The sequence below is a fragment of the Peromyscus californicus genome, unplaced genomic scaffold (assembly GCF_007827085.1).
Source record: "Peromyscus californicus insignis strain IS unplaced genomic scaffold, ASM782708v3 Scaffold_5__1_contigs__length_169319896, whole genome shotgun sequence".
Lineage (NCBI taxonomy): Eukaryota > Metazoa > Chordata > Mammalia > Rodentia > Cricetidae > Peromyscus > Peromyscus californicus.
The window spans coordinates 42,562,696-42,587,839 of record NW_026294573.1 but is presented as its reverse complement, the minus strand read 5'-3'; the positions used below and the strand labels follow the sequence as shown (position 1 = coordinate 42,587,839).

At 41.0% G+C, this 25,144-nt stretch overlaps 1 protein-coding gene and 1 non-coding gene across 4 annotated transcripts in view; one reads left to right on the top strand and one right to left on the bottom strand.

Moving 5' to 3' along the window:
- Window positions 1-2,074: 2,074 nt before the first annotated feature.
- Window positions 2,075-2,177, bottom strand: LOC128098027 (U6 spliceosomal RNA). The gene has a single exon (XR_008214073.1). It is a non-coding gene; the product is annotated as a U6 spliceosomal RNA (small nuclear RNA).
- Window positions 2,178-3,977: 1,800 nt separating this feature from the next.
- Window positions 3,978-25,144, top strand: part of Nrdc (nardilysin convertase) — a 66,427-nt gene continuing 45,260 nt past the window's right edge. Inside the window, exons 1-6 of one of the 3 annotated variants that reach the window (XM_052715061.1) lie at window positions 3,978-4,447; window positions 17,964-18,282; window positions 21,345-21,478; window positions 22,317-22,386; window positions 22,531-22,612; window positions 23,588-23,741. In XM_052715061.1, coding sequence (XP_052571021.1) covers window positions 4,254-4,447; window positions 17,964-18,282; window positions 21,345-21,478; window positions 22,317-22,386; window positions 22,531-22,612; window positions 23,588-23,741 — 953 coding nt within the window. In that variant the 5' untranslated portion in view covers window positions 3,978-4,253. The remainder of the gene's footprint in view (window positions 4,448-17,963; window positions 18,283-21,344; window positions 21,479-22,316; window positions 22,387-22,530; window positions 22,613-23,587; window positions 23,742-25,144) is intronic. The other 2 variants (XM_052715060.1, XM_052715062.1) reach the window with 2 other exon arrangements.

Below are 25,144 nucleotides of genomic sequence, written 5' to 3'. Positions count from 1 at the left end.
CCTCCCAAGTGCTGGGATTAAAGGCGTGTGCTACCACCACCCGGAAGGAAAAATTTCTTATTGACCAGAGGGAAAAAGACTCAGATAAGAACCGAGGGTCATGCACCTTATTTTTTCCAGCTCTGATTCTTCGCAGCTCCTCTGTTCACACAGCATATATACACCTTTAACAACAAGCTTTTGGCAATAAAGGTTACAAAGCTACTTCTCAGGGTCATAATGCATTTCTTGAGCAAACGATAAGGAGCAGAGCTATTTACCATGGCAACCCATAGGTAGGGACATGGGGGTTGGTTGGCACTTTCCCGGGCAATGGCATTGAAGGCATCCCAAACCTAAATATATATATATATCCAGCTTGCAATCCCAGAGCACAAGGAAGGAAGCTTGTAACTCTTATTCAAGGCTGTGAGGCCAGTCCATCCTCTGCAGGCCTGGCTATTTGTGAAGCCTCTCCCGTGGTATCTGGACGTAAGCTGTTTCTCTCCAGACTTGGTTAATTGCATTTTTTTGTTATCCATATAAATTTCAGGACTTAAGCATAAACAGTTAAGTGAGCCTAAAATCTTACATTGTAAACTGAGGTTAGAGGTTTGTACAAAGTGCTAATTGCTTAAAGAATCTGAGTCGGGAGTTGCACATTATCAGCTATACCTGGCAAGAGAAGCTGGCATAGCAATTTGGGGTGCTTTTATGTCTAAAAGACTTTGGCTTAACAGACCAGACACCTGCACTTCTGTCCCTGTGCACTATCTGTGAAAGTCCAACTTTAGATCCATTCACAGAGACATTCAGTCTAGTTTGAATTTGCTGAGGCCCAAAATCAGCCAGCAGCATGCAGTTTGTCTCAGAGCTGAGAAGAAACTGCCATCTTCTTTATGTCAGTCTGCGCCAATGAATAACACTTTAAAAAAAAAATCACTAAAATCAGCCAGTTTGGGGCTGGAGAGATAGCCGGCCCAACAGTTAAGAGCACTTGCTATTCTTGCTAGGGACCTGGGTTCGGTTCCCAGCATCCACATGGTGACTTACAATCATCGTTAACTCCAGTTCCAAAGAATTTGGTGCTCTCTCCTGGTCTCTGAGGGTGCCAGGCATGCATGCAGTGCACATGCATATATACCGGCAAAACTCACAAATACAAAATAAATATAATAAATCTAATACAAATAAACAACAAAACAAAAAGCTGTTTGTTTTTTGGTGGACCCACCACCCAGTTTCCATATAAATCACACACGGAGGCTTTTTCTTTTTTCTTTCTTTCTTTTTTTTTTTGGAGCTGAGGCAAGCGCTCTACCACTGAGCTAAATCCCTAACCCCCGGAGGCTTATTCTTAATTATGAATGTCTTGCCTTTTCTTAAATTATCCTGTCTACTCTTTGCCTCTGGGTTTTCCCATTCTCTTACTTCTGTAAATTTTACTCTTACTCCGTGGCTGGCTGTGTAGCTGGATGGCTGGCCCCTGGCGTCCTCCTCCTTCTCTGGCTCCTTCCTTTTCTCCTCCCAGGTTTCTCTTATATATTCTCTCTGCCTGCCGGCCCTGCCTAACAATTGTGATCATTCCTTCTCTTCCTTTGCTCACACATTACTCAGTGAGTACCTACAGCTTGTTGGAAAACATTCTAAGATCTGGGAATCCAATGATGCACGAAACAGGCAAGCCAATGTCATATTCTCTGGAATGTTCTGTGTGATCTTTGCCACGGACCCGTTTCCCTTTGTTTCCAGATTGCCAGTCTAACCACACTCAGAGCTTTCCATTAGTTTCTTTCCACACCAATGCTTCTTAGTTTGGAAAACTTACGTTAGCTTAAATGTCCCTTCTTTGGGAAAACTCTCTGGGAAGGGCGTATCTGTTTGTGTATCTCCATCTAAAGTTATTGATAATTATAGACTTAAAATTTGTATGCTTCTTTTTTGGGGCTTTATACTCAAATTTCTACACTTAAAAAAAAGGTAAAAAACGGTAAGTTACAGAGACATCATCTTTGCCCTTCATGTCTGCTCTTGGGACTAGAGGGGGAGACAGGAAAGCATTGAAGCATGTGATCGTGGTACCAGGATACTTCAGAAAGATATGGGACTCTTCATGAACTTGCCTAGCACCCATGAGCAGGGACCATGCTGACCTCTGTATTGTTCCAGTTTAGTAGATGTGCTGCCAAATAGAGCACTCTCTGTTTCTTTAGTGTCCATTTCTCCACCAGCTCTCTTGTGAGCTCAAGAGAAAGGGAAGCATTTGTTCCTTACTTCTAATTTCTGGCACATAGCTGGACCTCACTTGGTTAGATAAATGAATAAATGTTTCACCATAGGGAAAAACGAAGTCACAATTAAGGGTATAAATTATTTTTCTCCTTAGGAAAACAAAAAAATGATAGTTGAACTGAAGATTCCTTATTTTTGGCATTATTGCTTTGGAGATAAATAAACACACACACACACACACACACACACACACACACACACACGTCCCTGTACAAAGCGTAGACTATGCCACCTCAGGTATCTACTCAACATTCATTATCGGTTTTATAATGCACTGGGCAGCCATTCTAGGACTGGAGGGACACAGATGCAGCTTTGAATGAGAGGAGTTCAGTGGAGTTGCTTAAGAACTGATAAATCTTTGAAAGTGCACTGAAACCAGGATATCTCAATACTCTCAAATTCTTCTGCCCCAATTCACCTCCCCAACATGTTATCCTCCTGTCCTGTATTGTAGTCTTAGCATTTGTTGCTTCTGAACATATTTATTGTTATGGTCTGTTTCTTTCCATATGATCTTCAAGAAGGCAAGGATTTTTTTTTTTTTTTTTTTTTTTTTTTTTTTTGAGGCAGGGTCTCAATAGGTAGCCCTGGCTAACCTGGAACTGCTATGTAAACCAGGCTGACCTCGAACTCGAGACATTCACCTGCCTCTTGCCTCCCTGAGTGCTGAGACTCAAGGTGTGGGCTATCACACCTGCAACGATTTGTGTTTTGTTCATGACTCTATCTTCAGCACCTGAAATTCAGAGGCGGAACGACAACCACTAACGCATCTACCGGTTTCAAGTCTTTTTTCGTGTATTCATGTTGAACACGTGTATTTCCTCCATGTAGTATGATCTCACTAGCTAATGGAATCCGCGCACTGTATCTTGTCATCGGCTTTTTATTTTATAGTGTGTCTGTTCCAGTCTCAGCAAAGGCTCTGGCAAACAACAACAAACTTGGGAAGGCAACTTGAGGGCGGCTGCCTAACATGTTTTTGCTTTTCAGTAAAAGTTGGCTAAACTTAAAAAGGCAGGCCGAGGACTCCCAGTCTGTGGGGAAGCTAAAAAAAACAAAAACATTTCGCATACAGGAGTGAGATAACCAAACCGGTCTTTTAGGCACTCTTTGGGATTTTTGGGTGAGAAAAGAACCAACAGGATGGAAAGGTGCAATTGTTATTTCCGGTGCTTAGTGACCCACAAGAACAAACATCCATCTCAGGATAGGGTAGGAAAAGACTTCCGGTGCTCCGCTTTTTTAAAAGACTTGCTGAGTCACTCTGAGAGCAGCGTACAAGAAATACGTCGCACATGGGTGAAGAGGCAGGTCAGCATCCACTATCTCGACTCACTCCTGGGTCGTCTCGCTGGGGAATATTTTCTCAGGGACGCGGAGCCCTGCGCGGCTTCCTTAAAACAGCCACCTGAGCACGTCACAATCGCAGCAAAGCTTCTCCCATCATCCTCCGCCTCTTTCCCTTCGCTCCGCCCACGCCAGGTTTCGAAATGCTCTCTGGGTGCGTCAGGAACCCGGCCGGTTCCTATTGGTCCCTCTCCTTTCCTGCTCCTATTGGCTGTTCCGGCAAACGTGACGGCTGTCCTGCCTTGTGATTGGCTAGAATCCACAGCGTCATTGGCTGTCAGGAGGGTGGGATGAAGGAAGTCGGTGTGAGCGAGGCCGGGTTGGAGGAGGGGTTCAGGCCTGTCCTCCCCAGCGGCTGCGGCAGCAACAACGCCGGCCGCCGCCGCCGCCCCTGGGACGCGGAGGAGGAGGAGGAGTGGCTGGAGGAGTAGTAGGAGGAGGTGGTCCTGGGGAGCGGGATGTCCAGCGCTACGACTTGCTGGTGAAGGCTGAGGAGAGTCGCGGTTGCTGCAGTCTGTGCCCCCGGGAGGAAGTTGTGGTGTGAGGCCGGGCGGGAGCTTACGGCTCTGGGGCGAATCGGAGCACGGGGTCTGTGTGAAGAATCTGCGAGACCTTTTCCTACGCTGACCATGCCTGGAAGAAACAAGGCGAAGTCCACCTGCAGCTGTCCAGACCTGCAGCCCAATGGACAGGACTTGGGCGAGAGCGGCCGGGTTGCCCGCCTAGGAGCGGATGAATCTGAGGAGGAGGGACGGAGCGGGTCTCTCAGTAATGCCGGCGACCCTGAGATCATCAAGTCTCCCAGCGACCCCAAGCAGTACCGGTGAGGGACGAGACTCGGACTGGGGAGAACAGGGTGCGGGCTTCGGTTGGTGCTGCCATGACTTCTGGTCTCCGTGTCTCCCCGAGGAGCAACAGGGCGTTATTACTTCTCATCCCAAATGTGTGTTTGGGTGGAGGTGGCAAGGGCAATTTGGGGTGTTCCAGAGGAGTCTCTGTGTAGCTCTGGCCGTCCTGGAACTTACTCTGTAGACCGGGCTGGCCTCGAACTCAGAGGTCCGCCTGTCCCTTCAGTGCTGGGATTAAAGGTGTGCGCCACCATCGCCCGGCTAATTTTGACTTCCATTAAAGTAAGGACTGAGTTTTCCACGAGGAAGACAGGATGGATGGTAAGGGGCGGGGGGGGGGGGGGTTGGTGTGTTACGAAGAAAGATTGACAGTTGACGATCTTAATTTTCGAGGAGAGGCTAGTTGAGATGTGTCTGTTATTTCTATTCAGTTTCAATACAAAGGTATATCAGAGTCCCTTAAGTAAAAGAGAGGTAAAACGGAGTGACAATCACGACGAGGATGGTGTGGTTTTAGTAAAAGAACTTTACAACATAGCTGGCCTAAGATGGAGTGGCTTGTGACTATGGATAGTTCGCCGTAACTAGAATGGCTAGATGACTTCTTCCAAAAAAATGTATTAGATAGGACTTGGGCCTCAGTTGGGTGAATGATAGGCTTGTAAGATCTCATCTAATCCAGTGTTTCAATCAGTAATGAATGGTGACTCAATCCCCACCTAAATGAACATAAGAGTTAGTTTGTTTCATAAAATGTGGCTATCTTGTATTTGAAATAGTTCATAACAACTTTGTTTTACTGGTTGAGGAAATCCCAGAGAGTTTTTCTTGCTTAGAATTAGGCAGCGAAATAATACCGGAGCTTGAATGAAACTGGCCATTTGACACAAAATAGCCACGTGTGCTATTTGCTGATATTTTAAGAGGTTCTTATTCATGTTGAGTTAGAAACCTAAATAGTCTAGGTCCAAATTTATTATAAGCCTACAGTGTGTTAAAGAGTAGAAAAGAACCCTAGAGATCTTTTCTACTTTCTTCTACTCCTATTTTACAGAAAACTCAGGTCCAGAAAGCAGTGACACAGTCACTCCCCGCCCCCCTTCCCCACTTCAAGACCAGCTTCATTTCTCTGTATATTTTTTGATAGGCTGTCAGGGTCAAGGTATCTTTATAAACAGGGGATAACTTTTCTTGTCAAAGATGTAGTTGTAACATGTAAGTGAACAAGTAGAAAGTAATAACATCACTTGGTTTTTGCCCCCCCAGTTTAAATTGTCAGTACAGGCTTTAGTGGGTTTTGTTTGTTTGTTTTTTTTTTTGTTTCCTGTTCATATAAAGTTACCCAATAATAGCTAAATGTCAGAATCTGTTCTGATTGTTTTAGATGTATTTATTCATTGACCTTATTTTTTGCAAATTGACTTAAGAAATACTTACTAAATTTATATGTCAGATGCCAAAGTAGCATTTCTGCACCTTGGTCATATATATATATACTGCAATAAATAACTTTTTATCCAGGGTGGCATACAAAAATGATTAAACTTATAGTGTAGGAGGATATAGACATTTTAAAAAGTAAAACGAGGGCTAGAGAGATGGCTCAGAGGTTAAGAACACTGGCTGTTCTTCCAGAGGTCCTGAGTTCAATTCCCAGCAACCACATGGTGGCTCACAACCATCTATGATGAGATCTAGTGCCCTCTTCTGGCCTGCAGGTATACATGGAGGCAGAATGTTGTATACATAATAAATAAAAATATCTTAAAAAAAAAAGTAAAATGAGAGTGGGGCATGGTAATGTACCCCTATAATCCCAACACTGTGCAGGTGGAGGAAGGAGAATCAGAACTCAAGAGTCATTATATAGCTTGGGCCACATAAGACCCTGGCTCAAAAAGCAAACTGAGGAGGGGGAAGCAAAATCAGGGACCTAAGGTTTATGGAACTAGATTAAAGAACAGAGTAGGAAGTGATAAGCTGGAGTGGCTAGAGAGCTTCTTCTAAAAATGTATGAGACAGGACTTGGACCTCAATTGGTTGAATGGTAGCATGTAAGAGCTCTTCTAATCCTCCAGTGTTCCAATGTAATGAGTGGTAACTCAAACCCTACCTGAATAAACTCCTGAGCTAGTTTGTGGGACAAGGAAAAGGAATACTTCAAAATAGAGATAATGCACCTGAATGTGGTGACGCACAGCTTTTTTTTTTTAATTTTATTTTATTTTTCTTTATTAAGAAATTTTCTACTCTTCATGCTATCCACAGACCCCCCCTCCCTCCTACCCCCCAGCCCTCTTTCCCAAGCCACCCCTCATCTCCAGATCCCCCAAATCGAGGTCTCCCATGGGGAGTGAGCAGAGCCCAGCAAACTGAGCCTAGGCAGGTCCAAGCCCCTTCCCACTGCACCAAGGCTGTGCAAGGTGTCACACCATAGGCACCGGATTCCCAGAAGCCTGCCCATGCACCAGGGACAGATCCCGATCCCCCTGACTGGGTGCCCCCCAAACAGTTCGAGCCAAACAACCGTCTTCCGTGTCCAGAGGGCCTAGTCCAGTCCCATGGGGGCTCCACAGCCACCAGTCCACAGTTCATGGCTTCCACTAGTGTGGCCAGTCATCTCTGCACATCCTCCCATCATGATCTTGACGTCCCTCGCCTGCTGTGTCTCTCCTCTCTCTCATCAATTGGATTCCCGGAACTCAGCCTGGTGCCTGGCCGTGGATCTCTGTATCTGCCTCCATCTGTCACTGGACAAAGGCTCTATGATGACAGCTAGGTTATTTGCTAGGCTGGTCACCAGAGTAGACTGGTCCAGGCACCCTCTGGACCACTGCCAGCAGACCAAGGTGGGGTCAACCTTGTGGATTCCTGAGAGCCTCCCCAGCACCCTGCCTCTTCCTATTCCCATGATGTCCTCATCTATCATGGTATCTTCCTCCCTGCCCTCCCACTCTGTCCCTGTTCCAGCTTGACTCTCCCATTTCCCTATGTTCTCATCCCCCACTCCTTGCCCTCTGCCACCCCCCCCCCCCACCCAGTCCACTCATGTAGTTCTCATCCACTTCTCCTTCACAGGGTCATCCATGTGTCCCTCCTAGGGTCTTTTCCTGTTAGCTAGCCTCTCTGGAGTTGTGGGTTGCAGTCTGGGTGGCGCACAGCTTTAATCCCAGCACTCGGGAGGCAGAGGCAGGAGGATCCCTGAGTTCAAAACCAGCCTGGTCTATAAATTGAGTCCCAGGAAAGCCAGGGCTACACAGAGAAACACTGTCTCAAACAAACAAAAAACCAAACAAAAGAAGGAGATAATGCTTAAGAGTTACTTTGAGTTACAAAACACACACACACACACACACACACACACACACACACACACACACACAAACCAAGCAGAAAAGACAATGCTTAAGAGTTACTTTGAGTTACAAAAAAGGAAAAAAAAAAAAAAAAAAAAACAAAAAAAAAACAAGCCCATACCAAGCAGAAAAGATAATGCTTAATAGTTACTCTGAGTAAATTGTTGAATTTCTGTTTTATGGCCTTTGTTAAATCATGATCTTCCCTTTTTGACCACTTTTGCCTTTTTTATGTACTGAAGTTTCAAATTGACTTTTTTCTTTTCTTCCCCCCCAGGCTCTCACTAACTGGCTGGTCTGGAACTCACTGTGTAGACTAGGCTGGTTCTAAGTGCTGGATTTATAGGCGTGCACCACTACATTGTCTTACAGTTTGACTTTTGAAGAAAAAGGTTTTTTTTCACTTTAAAGTAAAGGTGGAACCAGGCGGTGGTGGCACATGCCTTTAATCCCAGCACATTGGAGGCAGGGCCAGGGGGAACTCTGTGAGTTCAAGGCCAGTCTGGGTTACAGAGATCCAGGACAGGCACCAAAACTACACAGAGAAACCCTGTCTCGAAAAACCAAAATAAACAAACATACAAACAAATAAATAAATAATGTGGAAAACTTCAGAACTAGATCTTGGAATTTAAATTCTGTGAAGTTTTGTATCCAGAAACAAACATATCAAGTCTGCAGCCTCCAGAACTAAATCACCTTTCTAATACTTGCAGATAGATGTTAACTTGTGCAACACCTTTCTAGCCAAAACTGATGGTTTCCATTGTGTTTCTGTAGGACTTTGTCCATGATCCATTATAGTATATAGTCATCATATTAAGTCTTTTGAATATGTGAATGAGCACCAGACCTGTTTAGAGGAATATTATGGTGAAATAATGCCATCAAAGCTCTATCAGTTTGCATTTTTTAATAGTTGGCAGAATTTTATTTTTATTTCTCTCTCTTTTTGAAATGTTGACAATACCTCCAAGATTACATTTTTCCCCCAACGTGTGTGTGTGTGTGTGTGTGTGTGTGTGTGTGTGTGTGTTTTGCAACAATGTGGAGGTCAGGACAACTTACAGGGTCTGTTCTCTCCATTCACCATGTGAGTACTGGGAATTGAACTCAGATTGTTATACATGGTGGCAAGTGCCTTTAACCTCTGTGGGAACTCATGAGCCCCTGTTAAGTTTTTTTTAGGTGGTTGCTTAAATACCAGGTAAGTGTTAATTCCCCTTTTTCTGGAAGGATTACTCAGATCTCTATCGGTTAGAAGTTATAGATGGATGGCAATTTTCTAACAGTGAAGGCATAATGCTGTGAAGTTTAGATTGACTAAAATGAGGATAAAAAACTTTATTGTTTAAATTCCTTTTCTATATTTCTATTGGGGATGGTAAAAGAAACATGAAAAGACAGTCCCTTCTAATTTAAGTTTTGCTCAAACTGTTAGAAATAAGTAATAACTACATTTATTTCTGTATATGTGGTGAGAGAGACAGTGCATATGCCAGTGTGTGTGTGTGTGTGTGTGTGTGTGTGTGTGTGTGTGTGTGTGTGTGTGTGCGCGCGCGCGTGTGCACTCCAGAGGACAACTCGCAGAGGTGGTTCTGTCCTTCCACTGTATGAGTTCTGGAGTTGATCTCAACCCAGCTAGTTGGTCAGGCTTGCCGTGTACCTCTACCTGCTGAGCCAGCTCACTGGCCCGGTTATCTCCTTTGCTTACTATAGGAAGTAAAGCATAGTAAATGAGGTGCGACCTGTTTCTGAGTATTGATTATGTTGTTTACTGTTACATGCTGTTGAACAGAAAAAGCACACTCCAGCTGTATTGAGGACATTAATATGTGCTGATATCCTAGTTGAGTCGTGAGATATTTAGAAGCAGAAACCTTAGACAAATCCAAGTTATCAGAAGGCAGACATATATAAAAATTAAGAGAAAATTTCCTTTTTTATTGAATGGTAAGAACATGGGCTGATTTGTTGATTTTTTTTTTTTTTTTTTTTACTAAAACCTAGTGGTATAATAAGTGCTTCATTGAATATGTGACGGATTAATTTCCTTTGTATGTGTACATACAAGTTAGTGGTGAGATCATAGGCTCCTAGAGTTATAAAATAAATCATTTTGTGTTTACTTGTATATAAATTCTAGGAACTTAGAACACTCAATTTCTTAGTCTGATACCTGAATCCACACTCCAATGCCCTTAAAATTTTATTTTAGATTTTTAAGTTTTATGTGTATAAATGTTTTCCCTGCATGTATGCATGTGCACCATGGGCATGCCTGGTACCCTCAGAGGTCAGAAGAGGGCATCATTTGGGGCTGTGTTATCTGTAGTGGTAGAGTCAGGGAGCAGACACTGAAATGGAATGTAATAGGTATCAGTGTGTAAAGTCACTGTGTATTCAGTTTCAGTCTAAGCCATGTGACCTTGAGCAGGTTAATCTCTTTAAGGCTTAGGACCTTTAAGAGACATAGCAGGGCGGGGTGGTGGTGGCGCACGCCTTTAATCCCAGCACTCGGGAGGCAGAGCCAGGTGGATCTCTGTGAGTTCCAGGCCAGCCTGGGCTACCAAGTGAGTTCCAGGAAAAGGCGCAAAGCTACACAGGGAAACCCTGTCTCGAAAAAACAAAAGCAGAGAGAGAGAGAGAGAGAGAGAGAGAGAGAGAGAGAGAGAGATAGCAGAACAATCCTAAACAATTGAAATATGTAACACGAATTGCCAAATGGTCTTATAATAAAAAACCTAGAACCAAATATTGGGGTGAAAGATGAAAGATCAGAGAGACAAGGAACAAGCCACAGCCACTTCTTACCTCTAGGACTTCTTAGCCTGAAAAGCTTTCCTCAGGCGAAAGACTTTAGTTCCTGTCTCCTCATGCCTTATATACCTTTCTCTGCCCACCCATATCATTGCCTGTCTCAACTTTCCTAGTGCTAGGATTAAAGGTTTGCGACTCCCAAGTATTGGGTTAAAGGTGTGTGCCACCACTGCCTGGCTCTGTTTCTCCCCTAGACTGAGTCAGTCTCATGTAGTCCAGGGTGACTTTGAACTCATAGAGCTCCAAAGTATCTCTGCCTCCTGAGTGCTAGGATTAAAGGTGTGTGCCACCACTGCCTGGCTTCTATGTTTAATCTAGTGGCTTCTTCTGTTCTCTGATCTTCAGGTAAATTTTATTAGGGTACACAATATATCACCACAGAAATAGAAACTGACAATCAGGAAGAAGCAGAAGGAAAACTTAAGTGAAGACCCACTGAAAGAGAACACTTTAGCAAGGAATGAGTGTCAGACATCCTTATTACTGGATACTGTGCAGTCACAAGATTTGAAGTCTTTCAGAGATCTAAGAATTTATTCCTGGTGAAAATGCTTTCAAAGAAACAATAAAGAAGCAGATGTCATGTTGTACTGTTTAAAGAATGAATGGGGCCAGGTGGTGGTGGTGCACGCCTTTAATCCCAGCACTCGGGAGGCAGAGGCAGGTGGATCTTTGTGAGTTCGAGGCCAGCCTAGTCTTCAGAGCGAGATCCAGGAAAGGCGCAAAGCTACACTGAGAAACCCTGTCTCGAAAAACCAAAAGAAAAAAAAAAAAAAAAAGAATGAATGGGAAGCATGAAATTTTAGGTCACCAGGGAGATATTTTTCAAGATTTTTTTTAAAAAGAAATCAGTCAGTCAGTCTGTCTGTCTGTCTGTCTACAGAGTTTCATATATTCCAAGTTGGCCTTAATCTCAGTATGTAACCCAGGATGACTTTGAACTTTGGATCTTCCAACATCTACCTCTCAAGTGCTAGGATTATAGGCATATGCTCCCACACACAGTTTATGCAGTGCTGGGGCTCAAACCCAGTGCCTTGTGAGTGCCAGGCAAACTGAACTATATACTCCCAGCACCCCAAGAAGATTAAAATAACTATTTAAAATTTTTTTTTATGTGTGCAGATGTTTTACCTGAATGTATGTCTGTGCACCACATGTATTCCTGGTACCCAATGAGAGCAGAAGAGTGCTGCTTTGGACCCCTAGAACTAGTTACAGACAGTTTGAGTCACCATATGGGTGATGGGACTTGGATTCAGGTTCTCTGGAATAAGTAGCCAGTGTTCTTAATTGCTGAGCCACTTCTAGCCCAAGAAGATTGCTTAAGGTGGAAGGGATGAGAACTTTTCCGATAATGCATTGCCTAGAGTAGAGGGAGAGCTTTTTCAGGGTGGAAGAGATGATGTGTTTAGCACTTAAAGAGTTTGAAAGTGAAGCTAATCCTCAGATAGTTAGGAAGTAACAAGATCCATAGTATCTATGGAATTATTGGTTTTTGAAGAGATAGAAAAATGTCCAGTGAAGTGGAGAAATTGGAGAAAGTACAAGGAAACAAGCTTGCCACCAACATGCCTTTCATCTCTAGGACCCATATGATGAGAGGATAGAACAAGCCATGTGCACCATGTCATTGGTGGAAGTTGATAGCTAATGCAGAGAACACTGAAGAGAATAGGTGACACTTGTTGAATGCCACTAAGAATTTGTGGATTCTTTGTGTGAACAATGGCAAAAGGAGAATGCTGGTTTAAGATTAATCTGAAGGCTATTGCTTAGATTCTTTGTCAAGACTGGTTTAGAAGGTGAAGTTGTGTGTTGAGTAGTGTACACTGGCACATGTGGCACCAGGTTTTCTCTAAGTGGGATGCTCCCTCTTCCTTTTTGTGTGTTTTTATTTTCTTGAGACAGAATTTCCCTGTGTAGTCCTGGCTGTCCTGGAACATGCTCTGTAAACCAGGCTAGCCTCAAACTCACAGAGATCCGCCTGCCTTTGCCTCCCAAGTGCTAGGATTAAAGGTGTGTGCCATAACATCTGGATTCTTTTTTATTTTTAAATCTTTAAAAAATTATTTTATGTGTTTGAGTGTTTTATGTGCATGCCTGGTGCTCACAGAGGCCAGAAGATTGTTGGATCCCCTGGAACTGGAGTTACTGGTAGTTGTGAGCCATCATGTGGATCCTGGGATCTACCCAGGTCTTCTGGAAGAGCAGCAATTGCTCTTATCCACTGAGGTATCTTTCCAGTCCTTCAATTTTCTTTTAGCTGTTCCCCTACTAACTCAATTTAATAAATGTTTGCAGACTAAAACTTAAGGAATATGGAGAATGTGTTTGCTTTAGTCGCTGTGTGCCTAGCACATTGTCGATTCTCTAATACCATTTATACAGTATGTGGATGCTAGGTATTATACAGTAAATGACTGCTAGGCATTTTTTTGTAGAACTTTTAGTAATATTTTTCCCAGAAATTTCTTAGATTAAATTTAAAAATACTTTTTTTCCTAGAAAACAAGTATAAATAGGCAAGTTACAAAACAAGTACAGGTTATAGAAGTAATAACCCATGGCAATATTGTATATCTGATTTATATGGAAGCTTGTGTTTAACATATAGCAAGCACTTAAAAAATAACTATATAGCCGGGCAAGGGTGGTGCACACCTTTAATCCCAGCACTTGGCAGGCGGATCTCTGAGTTCGAGGCCAGCCTGGGCTACAGAGCGAGTTCCAGGAAAGGCACAAGCTACACAGAGAAACCCTGTCTCGAAAAAACAAAACAAAAAAAAACCCCAAACAAACCAAAGAAAACCTATATATTTATAGTTACTAAGTGATATTTATTTGTATAAGGTTATTGTTTGGTTTAGTTGTTTTTTTGTTTTTGTTTTATTTTTGTTTGTTTTTTTGAGATAGGGTCTCATTATGTAGTCTTTGCTGACCTGGAATTCACTGTGCAACCCAGGCTGGTCTTGAACTTGTGGTTCTGCTGCTGCCTCCGAAGGCTGGGCTTACAGCTGTGCCACCATGTCCAGGTTGCAGCATGGCTTTTATAATAGCAAAAAGTTGACAGTAGTTTTTATCATGATTGTTCAAGGATTATGTAGTGGTCAGTTTACAATGAAGATAATTCAAGCTATAGAAAGATAAGTGTTTCTTCTTTCTTTTCTTTTCTTTCTTTCTTTCTTTCTTTCTTTTTTTTTTTTTTTTTTTTTACCTTTTGAGACCGGGTCTGGAGTTGCTCTGTAAACCAGGCTAGCTTTGAAGTGATGGCAATGTGCCTGAGTGTTGGGGTTCCAGGCATGAGTCACCATCCAGGGAGGTTGTGTTTTGTATATTGACACAGAAAAATGTCTTATAACTTATTGTTGAATTACAACTAATGGTTAAACAAAACATTGTGTAATTTTGTTTTTAAAAGGAAAATCCCACTCAAAACAGCTGAGTTGGTGGTTACCTTTATCTTCTGGTAGCGTGGAGAGTAACTTCCAGTACCATGAACACTAGTCAGTAGGGGTGAAGGCTCTAGTTAGGCACCAGCTGGACTTCTCTGTTCAATTATCAGGCCTCTTCTGGAAGTAACATTTACTTTTTTTTTTAATTAAAAATTTAAAATTGGTGTGTGTGTGTGTGTGTGTGTGTGTGTATGTGTGTGTATGTGTGTGCACACATGCGTGTGCACAACAGCATGTGTTTGAAGGTCAGAGGCTAACTTGTGGGAGTTAGTGCCCTCCTTCTACCATATAGGTCCTGGAGCCTGAGCTTCAGGTTGCTAGGCTTGGTGGCAAGCACATTTGCCTACAGAGCCATTTCTTCCGCCTCAACATTTTCTTTTTAGATTTGTTTTTGAGACATTGTTTCATTAAGTATCTCAAACTGGCCTCGAATTAGGATCCTCCTGTCTCTCCCTCCTTAGGCTAGGGTCACCAGATATATACCAACACACTCATTTATTAACATTGTTTTGTCTATTTAGCAAATATTTCTTAAATATTTAGTATTTGCCAGATGATAGCATATATGGGAGGAAAAAAATCTTTGTAACATTCTAATGAGGCAGAAAAATGTTTAAAAAGTAGTGGAAAATGTTGTAAACACACTCAGTATGATTAAAGAGAATAGAGATTGACTGGTGTGCTATGGAGTGGTCAGGGGACACATTTCTTAAAGTGGTACATTTCAGCACAGACTGCCTTGCAGTTATTTGGCTGTCCTCGGCATGGGATCTGCCTTGCAGTTAGTTGGCTCTCCTTGGCATGGGTTCGTCTCATCTGGCCTTTTCCTCTGAGCTCAAGAACTAGTAGGATTTGCTTCTATTTTCTTGTCTGTTGCCTTTCTTTCCAACACTGTTTTAAAGCTTTTGGTGTATTTTTCCATTGCTTTGATTGGTAAACCTTTTTTTTCAGGTTTCAAAACATATAAATCTATGTCTAAACAGTGATTATTTATTTTGCTTGCCTTTTGGCTTATTTGAATGGTATTCATGTGGTATGTTGTCTTTTGTGACATGCTTTTCTCCCCCTTGTTATATCCTGAAGATTACCCAGTTTTGTAGCTTGTTGCTAAATATATTTTTCTGTTTTATGATAAGCCATTGTAGAGGGACATCTACTGTGTGACTCAATCATAATTTATCCTTGTGTTGTCAGTAGACATTTGAATTCTTTCCAGGTTGATTAATGTCTTCATCAGTGCTCTATTGCTGTGAAGAGACACCACGACCACAGCAACTCTTATAAAAGAAAACATTTAATTGGGGCTTGCTTACAGTTTCAGAGATTTAGTCCATTATAATCATGGTGGGAAGCATGACAGCACACAGACAGACATGGTGCTGGAGAAGTAGCTAAAAGTTCTACATTCAGATCCACAGGCAGCAGGAAGAGAGAGAACCACTGGGCTTGGCTTGGGCTTCTGAAAACTTCCAAGCCCACCCCCAGTGACACACTTCCTCCAACAAGGCCACACGTCATAATCCTTTCAAATAGTGCCACTCCCTGGTGACTGAGTATTCAAATCTGTGAGCCTATGGGAACCATTCTTATTCAAACTGCCACAATTAATAATTGAGCTTATCCTGAGCCTTTCCATACTTTTTATTTATTGGTCTGAAACTTTGACTTTTTTTTTTTTTTTTGGTATTGTGGGGGAGAATTAATACACGATCATGTATTTAGATCGGTGGTTGTGGTTTTTCTTGTTTATTTTCTTCATTAATCTGATCAATTTTCATAATTTCTAAAATTTATGATCTGTTAATGGCCATTTCAGCTTCACAAATCTTATGATTTTATTCCTGAATACAAACAAAACATAACCACTAACTTTTTTATTGTTTAAATATGATTTTGATATGGTAGGGAGATAAATCCACATTTTTACTCTTCTGTCTGTATGGATACACATGCTATGAAGAACAGAGGACCACCTTGGACACCAGTCCTTGCTTCCACTTGGTTTAAGACAGGATCTCTTGTTGCTACTGAGTATGACAGGCTAGTTGCCCCTGAGCTCCTACGGAGTCTCTGACTCTCCTCTCCCATTGAAGCACTAGGAGTGTAGACTGGAGCTCCCATGTCTGGCTTTTATAAGGGCTCTGGAGATCTGAACTCGGGTCTCACATGTGTGTATATAGCAAGTACTTTACCCACTGAGCCATCTCCCCCAGTGGGCAATACTTTCTGAGCTTCCAGGCTTGGCTGAAATGTATTTTGTTTCAGAGGGTTTCCCTGATTGCTTCCTTCTTTCAAGAATATTCTGTGTTTACCACTGTCATTCCTAGTTGGATGATCTTGTTACTGAACAGTGTGTACCTGGTAGTGAAGACCGTAGTCTTATGCATTTTTCTTCTAATGTAGCATGATGTCTGGTACATGGAGTTGTTAAATAGGTGTTTATTGAGTGAATACATAAAAGAATTAGTATAAATGGGAGCAGACTCTAATAGATACCTGGTCTCTTGATTTCTTTCCAGCTAAAACTAATTTTGCTTTCAAGGTTCCTTCCCCAGATTGACCAGTTTGATTAATTACAGTTGTGGTAGCCTTTCCTGATTTGTGGAGGACTCAGTCTAAGACCCTCAGTAGATACTTGAAACCATGAACAGTGCCAAACCTATGTATGTTATACATACATACATACATACACACACACACACACACATTTAATGCCTTTTCTATTCTTAGTCTTAGTAAAATAAGAGAGCTTTTGCAGTTTGAGGTCACAATTTCATGACTAGATGATTTGCTCTCACTGTAGGTCTCCTGGGCTACTTCAGCTTTTTTTTTTTTTTTTAATTAAAGAAGGCACTTTATGGGTTTTCTTTGTTGTGTCCACATTACTTCATTACATGTCTTGAGTTTGGGAGACCATTAACAGTTATTTTTGAACACAAGCACTGGAATATCGTTGATGTCCATCTCCAAAAACTGACAGCTATTACTGGATGTGGTGGTGTATGCCTGTAATCCCAGCACTTGAGAGGAGAGTCAGGCAGATCTCATATGTGAGTTCAAGGTCAGCATGGCCTACGCAATGAGTTCCAGGACAGCCAGGGTTGATAGAGAGACCCTGTCTCAAAAGTCCAAATCATAAGCAAGACAGTTGTGTAGCTTGATCTGCTTAAGGGTCCCCCTGGCAGTAGGATCAGGATCCATCCCTGGTGCATGAGCAGGCTTTTTGGAGCCCACTACCTATGGTGGGACACCTCACACAGCCTTAAGACAGGGGGAGGGGCTTAGTTCCTTCCTCTACTGAGTGTACCAGGCTCTGCTGACTCCCCATAGGAGGCCTTACCTTCTTGTAGGAGGGAATGGGAGGGAGGCTAGAGGGAAGAAAGAGAGGGATCTATGATTGGTATGTAAAATGAATAAAAAAATTTCTTAATAAAATTAATAAAGAAAAAGAAAGCAAGAATGCTAAAAAAAAAGTCCAAATCAAACCAAACCAAAGCCAAAACAGCAACAAAAACCTGACAGCTATTAAGATGATAATATGTGTGTGTGTGTGTGTGTGTGTGTGTGTGTGTAAATATACAGTGTAGCCATGTATAAATAGTTTATATATCCATATCTCAGGACAAGTAGTTATTACTTTTTATGAACTCTTTATTCATGCTCTAACTGGATGGAGTGGTGTACAATTTTAAAATGTATTAATTAGTATGTATGGACCATGGTTGATGGTGAGTAACTGAAACTTAGGGTAAGTGGGGGGTACTTACATAGTATTCAGTGTGTGTATTACACATATGTAGGTTCTTTTTCCAGACAGTTGAATCAAAATGCTTTGTGTTTTGTTTTGTTTTTTTCCCCAGATACATCAAATTACAGAATGGCTTGCAGGCACTTTTGATTTCAGATCTAAGTAATATTGAGGGTAAAACAGGAAATACAACAGATGAAGAGGAAGAGGAGGACGAGGAAGAAGAGGACGAGGAAGAAGAAGATGATGATGATGATGATGATGATGAAGACTCTGGAGCTGAGATAGAGGATGATGAAGAAGAAGGTTTTGATGATGAAGATGAATTTGATGATGATGAACATGATGATGACGATCTTGATAATGAAGAAAACGAACTGGAAGAATTGGAAGAGAGGGGAGAAGCCAGAAAGAAAACCACTGAGAAACAGGTGTGAGTCATGTCTATATTGTCTTTCTCATTTGGGAACTCCTTGGGGTAATGATTGAACTTGTGGTTTATTTCTTAGTAGCAAAAAGGAAGTATACAACTATCCTTTAATTTTTTTTTTTAAGTAAGGGTCTAGTCTATATAAAGGTTATATTTTAAAAACAGTTTGCTCTGGTTATAAAAGTAATAAATGCTTACTGTAGAGACTAAAGAAAACACAAAACGTAAAACTCACTCATTAGAGGTAAAAAATGGCAATATTTGAGTTTATATGTATTTATATACATTATATGCTTTTAAAAAATGCCAGGAGGTGAGAATCTGTACAATTCTTAGCTGAAGATAAAGAAATAAGAGAGCATACCATCCTTGGAAAGACTTGAGAAAGGAGAACAAGGCTAGTGATGTAACATCTTCACCTGGCCCTAGAGTCCTAAATTACCCTGCGGGTAATTCCTGCATAGGTAACTGAATTTGATCTCACCTATGAGAAAGTGTCAACCGTTGGAATTAATAAGTACATCAGGAAAGTTTAAGTGAGAGAGTTAAACTTAGTGTAATGACCAGTGAATCAGTATGTGGGTCTCGATAGGGAGATTTTCCTCAATATATCTGTTGAAGAGTGCTTCCATTTTGCAGGAGGGAATTCTTATATCAGAGGGTAGGTAACATTTTGGAGATATTATAGTAGAATTGACCAGCAGATGTTTGTTAAAGTTAGTTTCTTGTTTTGTTTTGAGATAGAGTATGATGTAGCTCAGGCTGGCTTTGAACTCTCTGTGTAGATGAAATGACTTTGAACTCCTGATCCTCTAGAGCAGTGGTTCTCAACCTTCCTACTGCTCTGACTTTAATATAGTTCCTCATGCCCCCAACCATGAAATTATTTCATTGCTACATCATAACTATAATTTTGCGATTGTTGTAAATTGTAATGTGAAATTTTTGGAGATTGAGGTTTGCCAAAGGGATTGCTGCTCACAGGTTGAGAACCACTGCTCGAGACTCTACTTCCCAAGTGCTGGGATTACAAGCAGGCACCATCACGCTCCTGTTAAACAACAGCATGGTAGAGTCTTAATAACAGGATTTATAGTTAGATTATTAATTTAGATCTCAAAAGAATCTGTGGGACTGACTAGATAGCTTAGTGGGTAGAGGTGGTTGCTATCCAAGTTTGATGACTTGAATCTGATCTTTGAACTCACAGGGCAGAGGAGGGATCCAACTTCTGAAAGTTCTCTGACCTCCATATGCACACTTGTATTCAGCATATACCATACATACACACATCATTATTGTCTCCAATCATCATCAAGATTTAGTTCCTAGTTTTTTAAAAAGTGGTTGACCCTCAAAGATTTGAAAATATATGTTGTAAGTAGTAATGATTGTTGGTGGTGGTGTTTTGAGACCAACTCTTGTTATTTAACTTAGGTTAGTCTTGAATGTTCTACCTTCTTGCTTCAGCCTCCTGAGTGCTAGAATTTCAGAGTGCTGTGATTATAGACATGCTCTATCGTGCCTGTGTCCCCTACCCCCTTTCTTGAGATGGGAATATCTCACTTGGTGGTTCAGGCTGGTCTCAGTCTCTTAGGTTCAAGTGGTACTACTGCCAGTAGCTGGGACTATAGACATGTCCCACTGCTCTTGGCTTCAATAATTCTCTTAAATTAATTCTTTGAGAGTCCCTCCTCTTCTTCCTCCTCCTCCTCTTTTTCTTTTTCTTTAAGTTTTTTTTTTTTTTTGGTTTTTTTCGAGACAGGGTTTCTCTGTGTAGCTTTGCGCCTTTCCTGGAACTCATTTGGTAGCCCAGGCTGGCCTCGAACTCACAGAGATCCGCCTGGCTCTGCCTCCCGAGTGCTGGGATTAAAGGCGTGCGCCACCACCGCCCGGCTTCTTTAAGTTTTTTGAGCTAGAGTATTACTAAGTAGTCTTTGCTGGCCTCAAACTTGCTAAGTAGACCAGGCTGGCCTCAAACTCACAGAGAGCTACCAGCAGAGAGCTAGTGTCTCCAGAGTGCTGGGATTAAAGGCATGCACCACGACTCCCCACCCCCTACCCCCTTTTGTTTCTTTTAAGAAAGGTTGTACCAGTTTTTTCACCAGATTTTTGGGTAGATTGAGTTATGTTTTTAAGTTATGTTTTTGTGTGTGTCACATAGTAGGCCAAGTTGTGTTAGCTTGGAGAACTTGAGAGGTGAAACTCAAAACACTGAATAAATTTGTATATATACCACTTGTAGACCATTCTAAAGTTTTTATAGGCAAACTGGGAATTAATAGGCTTATTTCTAATTCTTAATAGAGTAGTAGTAGAATGGAGAAATTATAGCCACAATGGAGCTGTAGCCTAGGTCTGTCCCTGGCATCTTGGGTGATCTGACACTGACTGGCTCTCTTTCTCTTGCACCCACTCTCAATTTTTGAGCTCTATCTTAGCTCCCCAAATAACAATAGTATTAATCTTAGATCCTTACCTCTGAGTTTCTGTACCTGTCTTTCTGTTTATAAAACTGCCAGTACCTTCTCCTGTGCTTTGGACTTTTTTTGATAAGCAATTAGGTTTAAAGAGATCAGATCATTTTGACTCTGAAGCAGTGGGTATCCTAGTGGGAGAAAAGATTCCATGATTATTACAGTGGGAGATGGGTTCTACTTAGTGGGTACATAGCATCTGGAGGGAAAATGAACAGGTTAATTTAGGTAAGAGGTCGCTTGAGACTTACATAGGTTCTGAAGTGATTTTAGGATTTAATTTTTATTTGAGAAATGTGAGCTTTATTTAAATCTCATTAATGAAATGGGAAGAAAAACTCTGTTAGCTTTTGGAAAACCTTATCTAATTAGAAGTTACTTTCCTGCAGATTTTTTTTAATTATCCCTATTTCTGTCCTTCAAAAAGAAGTTTTTCTTAATCTGAAAAGTTAATAAATTAACAAGATTGAAATTTAAGTATGATATATTTGAATTATGATTTGCTCATAATTTTGAGTTTTATAACTCAATTCTCAAGTATAAATTTCTTGGGTAGAAAATTCTCAAGTATGAATTTCTTTTCTAGCAATCGCAGAACCTGTTTTTGCTGTGGTCAAAGCTGACTGATAGACTGTGGTTTAAGTCAACTTATTCAAAAATGTCTTCAACCCTGCTGGTCGAGACAAGAAATCTTTATGGGGTAGTTGGAGCTGAAAGCAGGTTAGGCATCTATTAAACATTACAGAACAGGTTAGACTGTGCTTTGAAGAAGTGGATATTCTTCCATGTTTTAAATGAGCTTATGTGCCTAAGTCTTCAAAAATGGACTTGAAGGATGAAGTGAGGCTGTTTGGTTCTTCTGAGAGTACAAGGTTGGCTTCTATGCCAGGTGTATGCTGTTTTTAAGAGGATAACCTTGTCAAACAGTACTTCACCAAATGGATTAGTTCTGAAAATGGATACAAAGTTGGAAAAGTTAATATTTACTTTCCTATTTTCAAATTGACTATTTCTTCTACTTAAAAAAAATCTTTTAACTAATGATGATAGTATGTCACAATCATTTTAAACAGAGTCTTGTGTACATCTTGGCCATCTATATTTTTAAAAACTAATTTCCCAAGGAATTTTGCCAATGCTTATTGATAAGAAATACGTGATATTTATGTGTGTGTTCAATACAAAGTGAAGAACTAAAAAGCCTCTTTAAATCCTATTCTTGTAGCTTTTAAATAACAAAAATTTTCTCTTTTAACCATTTACTTACTGTTTTTATTAGATATTTTCCTAAATTGTTGTTTTACCCCCATCCCATTTTAGTAGTAAAATATTCTGAGTAACATACTGAGAAGTTTCACGTTTTGTAACTGAGTTACTGAACGTCAAAGTTTTAAATTGCTTAGAGCTCTTATTCTACCTAGATATGTTAGGTCTGCAGATTTCCAAAATCTCATAGCTCAGGGAACAAAGTTGGTTCAGAGTCTGACTCAGCAACATGAAGTGCTGCCTGGGTGGCTGGCCTGGCCTTGTCGCTGTCTGTTTCTGCTTTCTCCCTTAGGTCTGCACCTGTTGAGCATTTGGCAGGATGGCAAGTGGAGGAGCAGCAGGGTGAAACTGACACAGTGCTGGTGAGTTTCACTTTGCTGCTCCTCCCGATTCTCAGGGAAAGAATCCTGGTCCTTCTGTTGGACAGCTTCTCCGAATGAACCCTTGAGGGACTAGCATTGCTTTAGGATTGACTCAACTATTTGTATGTGTTCTACTTACCCCAGTCTGCAGCGGCTCTGTGTGTTGGAGTTGGGAGCTTTGCTGATCCAGATGACCTGCCTGGGCTGGCACACTTTTTGGAGCACAGTAAGATCTTGTAAAATATCATTCCCGGGTGTGGTTTCCTTTTTCCCTTTAAATTTGTATGAGTTGGTTTCAAAGATCAGTATTTGGTTAACTGAAGTACATTTAAACAAAGAAAAAGCTAAGAAGAAAATGCTGATTTAGGAATAATCATAGAGAAAGAATTTTCATCTAAGTATACTTAAATTAAAGAATTGAATGAAAATGGTATCTTCCTCAATCTGTACTTTATTCGTTGAAGTAGGGTCTCTCAGTAAAACCCAGAGCTTGTCGATATAGCTAGTCTCCTTAGCTAGCTTGCTCTGGGGAGCCTCTATCTCCGCCTTCTGAAATGAATTGCAGGGGGCTGCCACACCCACCTGGCGCTTTACGTAGGTTCTAGGGATTTGAATCCCAGCTCATGTTTGTTCAGCAGGTGCTTTAACCACTGAGCCATCTTCCCAGCCCCAAACCTGTTTCACTGTAGGCATCATTATTTGGCAATGGTACAATGAACAGAGCAAGAGACAGTTGCCGAACCATCCGTTTAGCTATGAGTGTGCCTAAATAAAACTGTGTGGCCATTACATAGCTACAGATGTTTGCACACATACTTGCTTTTCTGCATTAGTCATCTTTTTATATTTTTAGTTTCTATGCTATTTAAAAGTAAACTTCTTACCTGACATCCTTTGCAGTAGTGGTTAATCTGCACATAAGCTTATGTTTAACTTTTAACCTTTTATAAGCAAATTATTCGTTTGTTTTAAACAATGAAATGTTTGAGTTTTCTTGGAATAGAAATAACATATGAGCATTGTAGAATGTTGCACAGCATCAGTGTGACAAAGTGTCAGACACGGCCATTGTTAATGTGTTGCTTTTACTTTTTTCTGTTTTTTCATTACTTAATCTTTTATGCATAGAAAACTTTATCTTTGATAATAAAAATGTTGTCTATTTCTTTGTGTTGTGTGACTTTTTATTCTTTTCATTTAGTGGTGTTCATGGGTAGTTTGAAATACCCAGATGAGAATGGATTTGATGCCTTCCTCAAGAAACATGGAGGTAGTGATAATGCCTCAACTGACTGTGAACGCACAGTCTTCCAGTTTGATGTCCAGAGAAAGTATTTCAAGGAAGCCTTGGATAGGTAACTATTATTTAATAACACTATACAAATGAAAATATTGGACATGTTCTGTGGTATTTCAAGAAGTTATCTAGTTCTCTAGACCTGTCAAAATATTTGAGGGAAATGGAGAAAACTATTAAATGTTCTTTCTTTCTTTTTTTCTTCCTTTCTTTTTGAAACAAGGTCTCACTGTAGATGCATAGCTATCTTGAAACTCACTATGTATTACTAGGCTGGCCTTTAAACTCACAGAGATCTACCTGCCTTTTGCCTCCCGAGTGCTGGGATTAGAGGCATGTGCCACCACACCTGGCTCGTCATTTTTTGAACTCTCAGGGACCTGCAGCTCACTAGTTTGGCTAGACTGGCCAGCAAACTCCAGAGATCCTTCTGTCTCTCCTTCCCTAGTGCTGAGAATACAGTTGTGTGGCTTCATACCAGGCTTTTACGTAGATGCTGGGGATTGAACTCAGGCCTTCAATCTTATGTGACAAGCACTCTGTTGATTGTGCCATCTTCCCAGCTCCTCCTCACTATTTTTTAAAAAAATTTATCTTGTATGTGTGTGTATGGATGCCCACACATATTAGCAGTTGGAGTTATTGGTGTTTGTGAGCCACCTAATGTGGGTTCTGGGATCCAAACTCTGGTCCTTTGATAGAACAGTAAATTCTTTTAAACACTAAGCAACCTCTCCAGCTCCCTCATTTTTTCTATACTAGCAATGAAAAGTCCAAAAGTGAAATTAAGAGCATAGCTTCTTTAATAATGGCATCTAAAAGAATAAAATACTTCAGAATAAACTTAAAGAGAAGTAAAAGACTTGTAACAGTGGAAAGTCAAAAAAATAAGTGATAAGTAATAAATAAGTAAAGAGTGGATGAGAAGCTATGGCATGAGCCTGAGAAACTAAGTTTTCTTTTTTTTTTAATATGCATTGGTGTTTTGCCTGTGTGTATGTCTGTATGAAGGTGTCAGATCCACTGGAACTTGAGTTACAGGTAGTTGTGAGCTGCCATGTGGGTGCTGGGAATTGAACCCAGGTCCTCAGCAAGAGTAGCCAGTGCTCCCAACTCCTGACCCATCTCTCCAGCCTGAGACTTAGTATTGTTAAGAATGGGAGCATAGAAGACTTCTTATTGTTAGGAATGACAATAATTTCCAAACTGATTTATGGATTCATCCCAATCACTTCAAAATTTTAGCTGCCCCTTTAGAGAAACCGGTGAGCTGATCTTACAATTCATATGGGAAAAGTAAAAAAGCAAAAGTAGCCCAAGTTATATTTAAGAACAAGTTGGACTCTCATTTCCCCAATCCTTAGAGCTGCAGAAATCCCAGTAATGTGGTTCTGGCATAAGAATAGACACTGCTCAGTGGACTAGAACTGGGACTCTAGAAATAACCCTTCTTCACCCTTG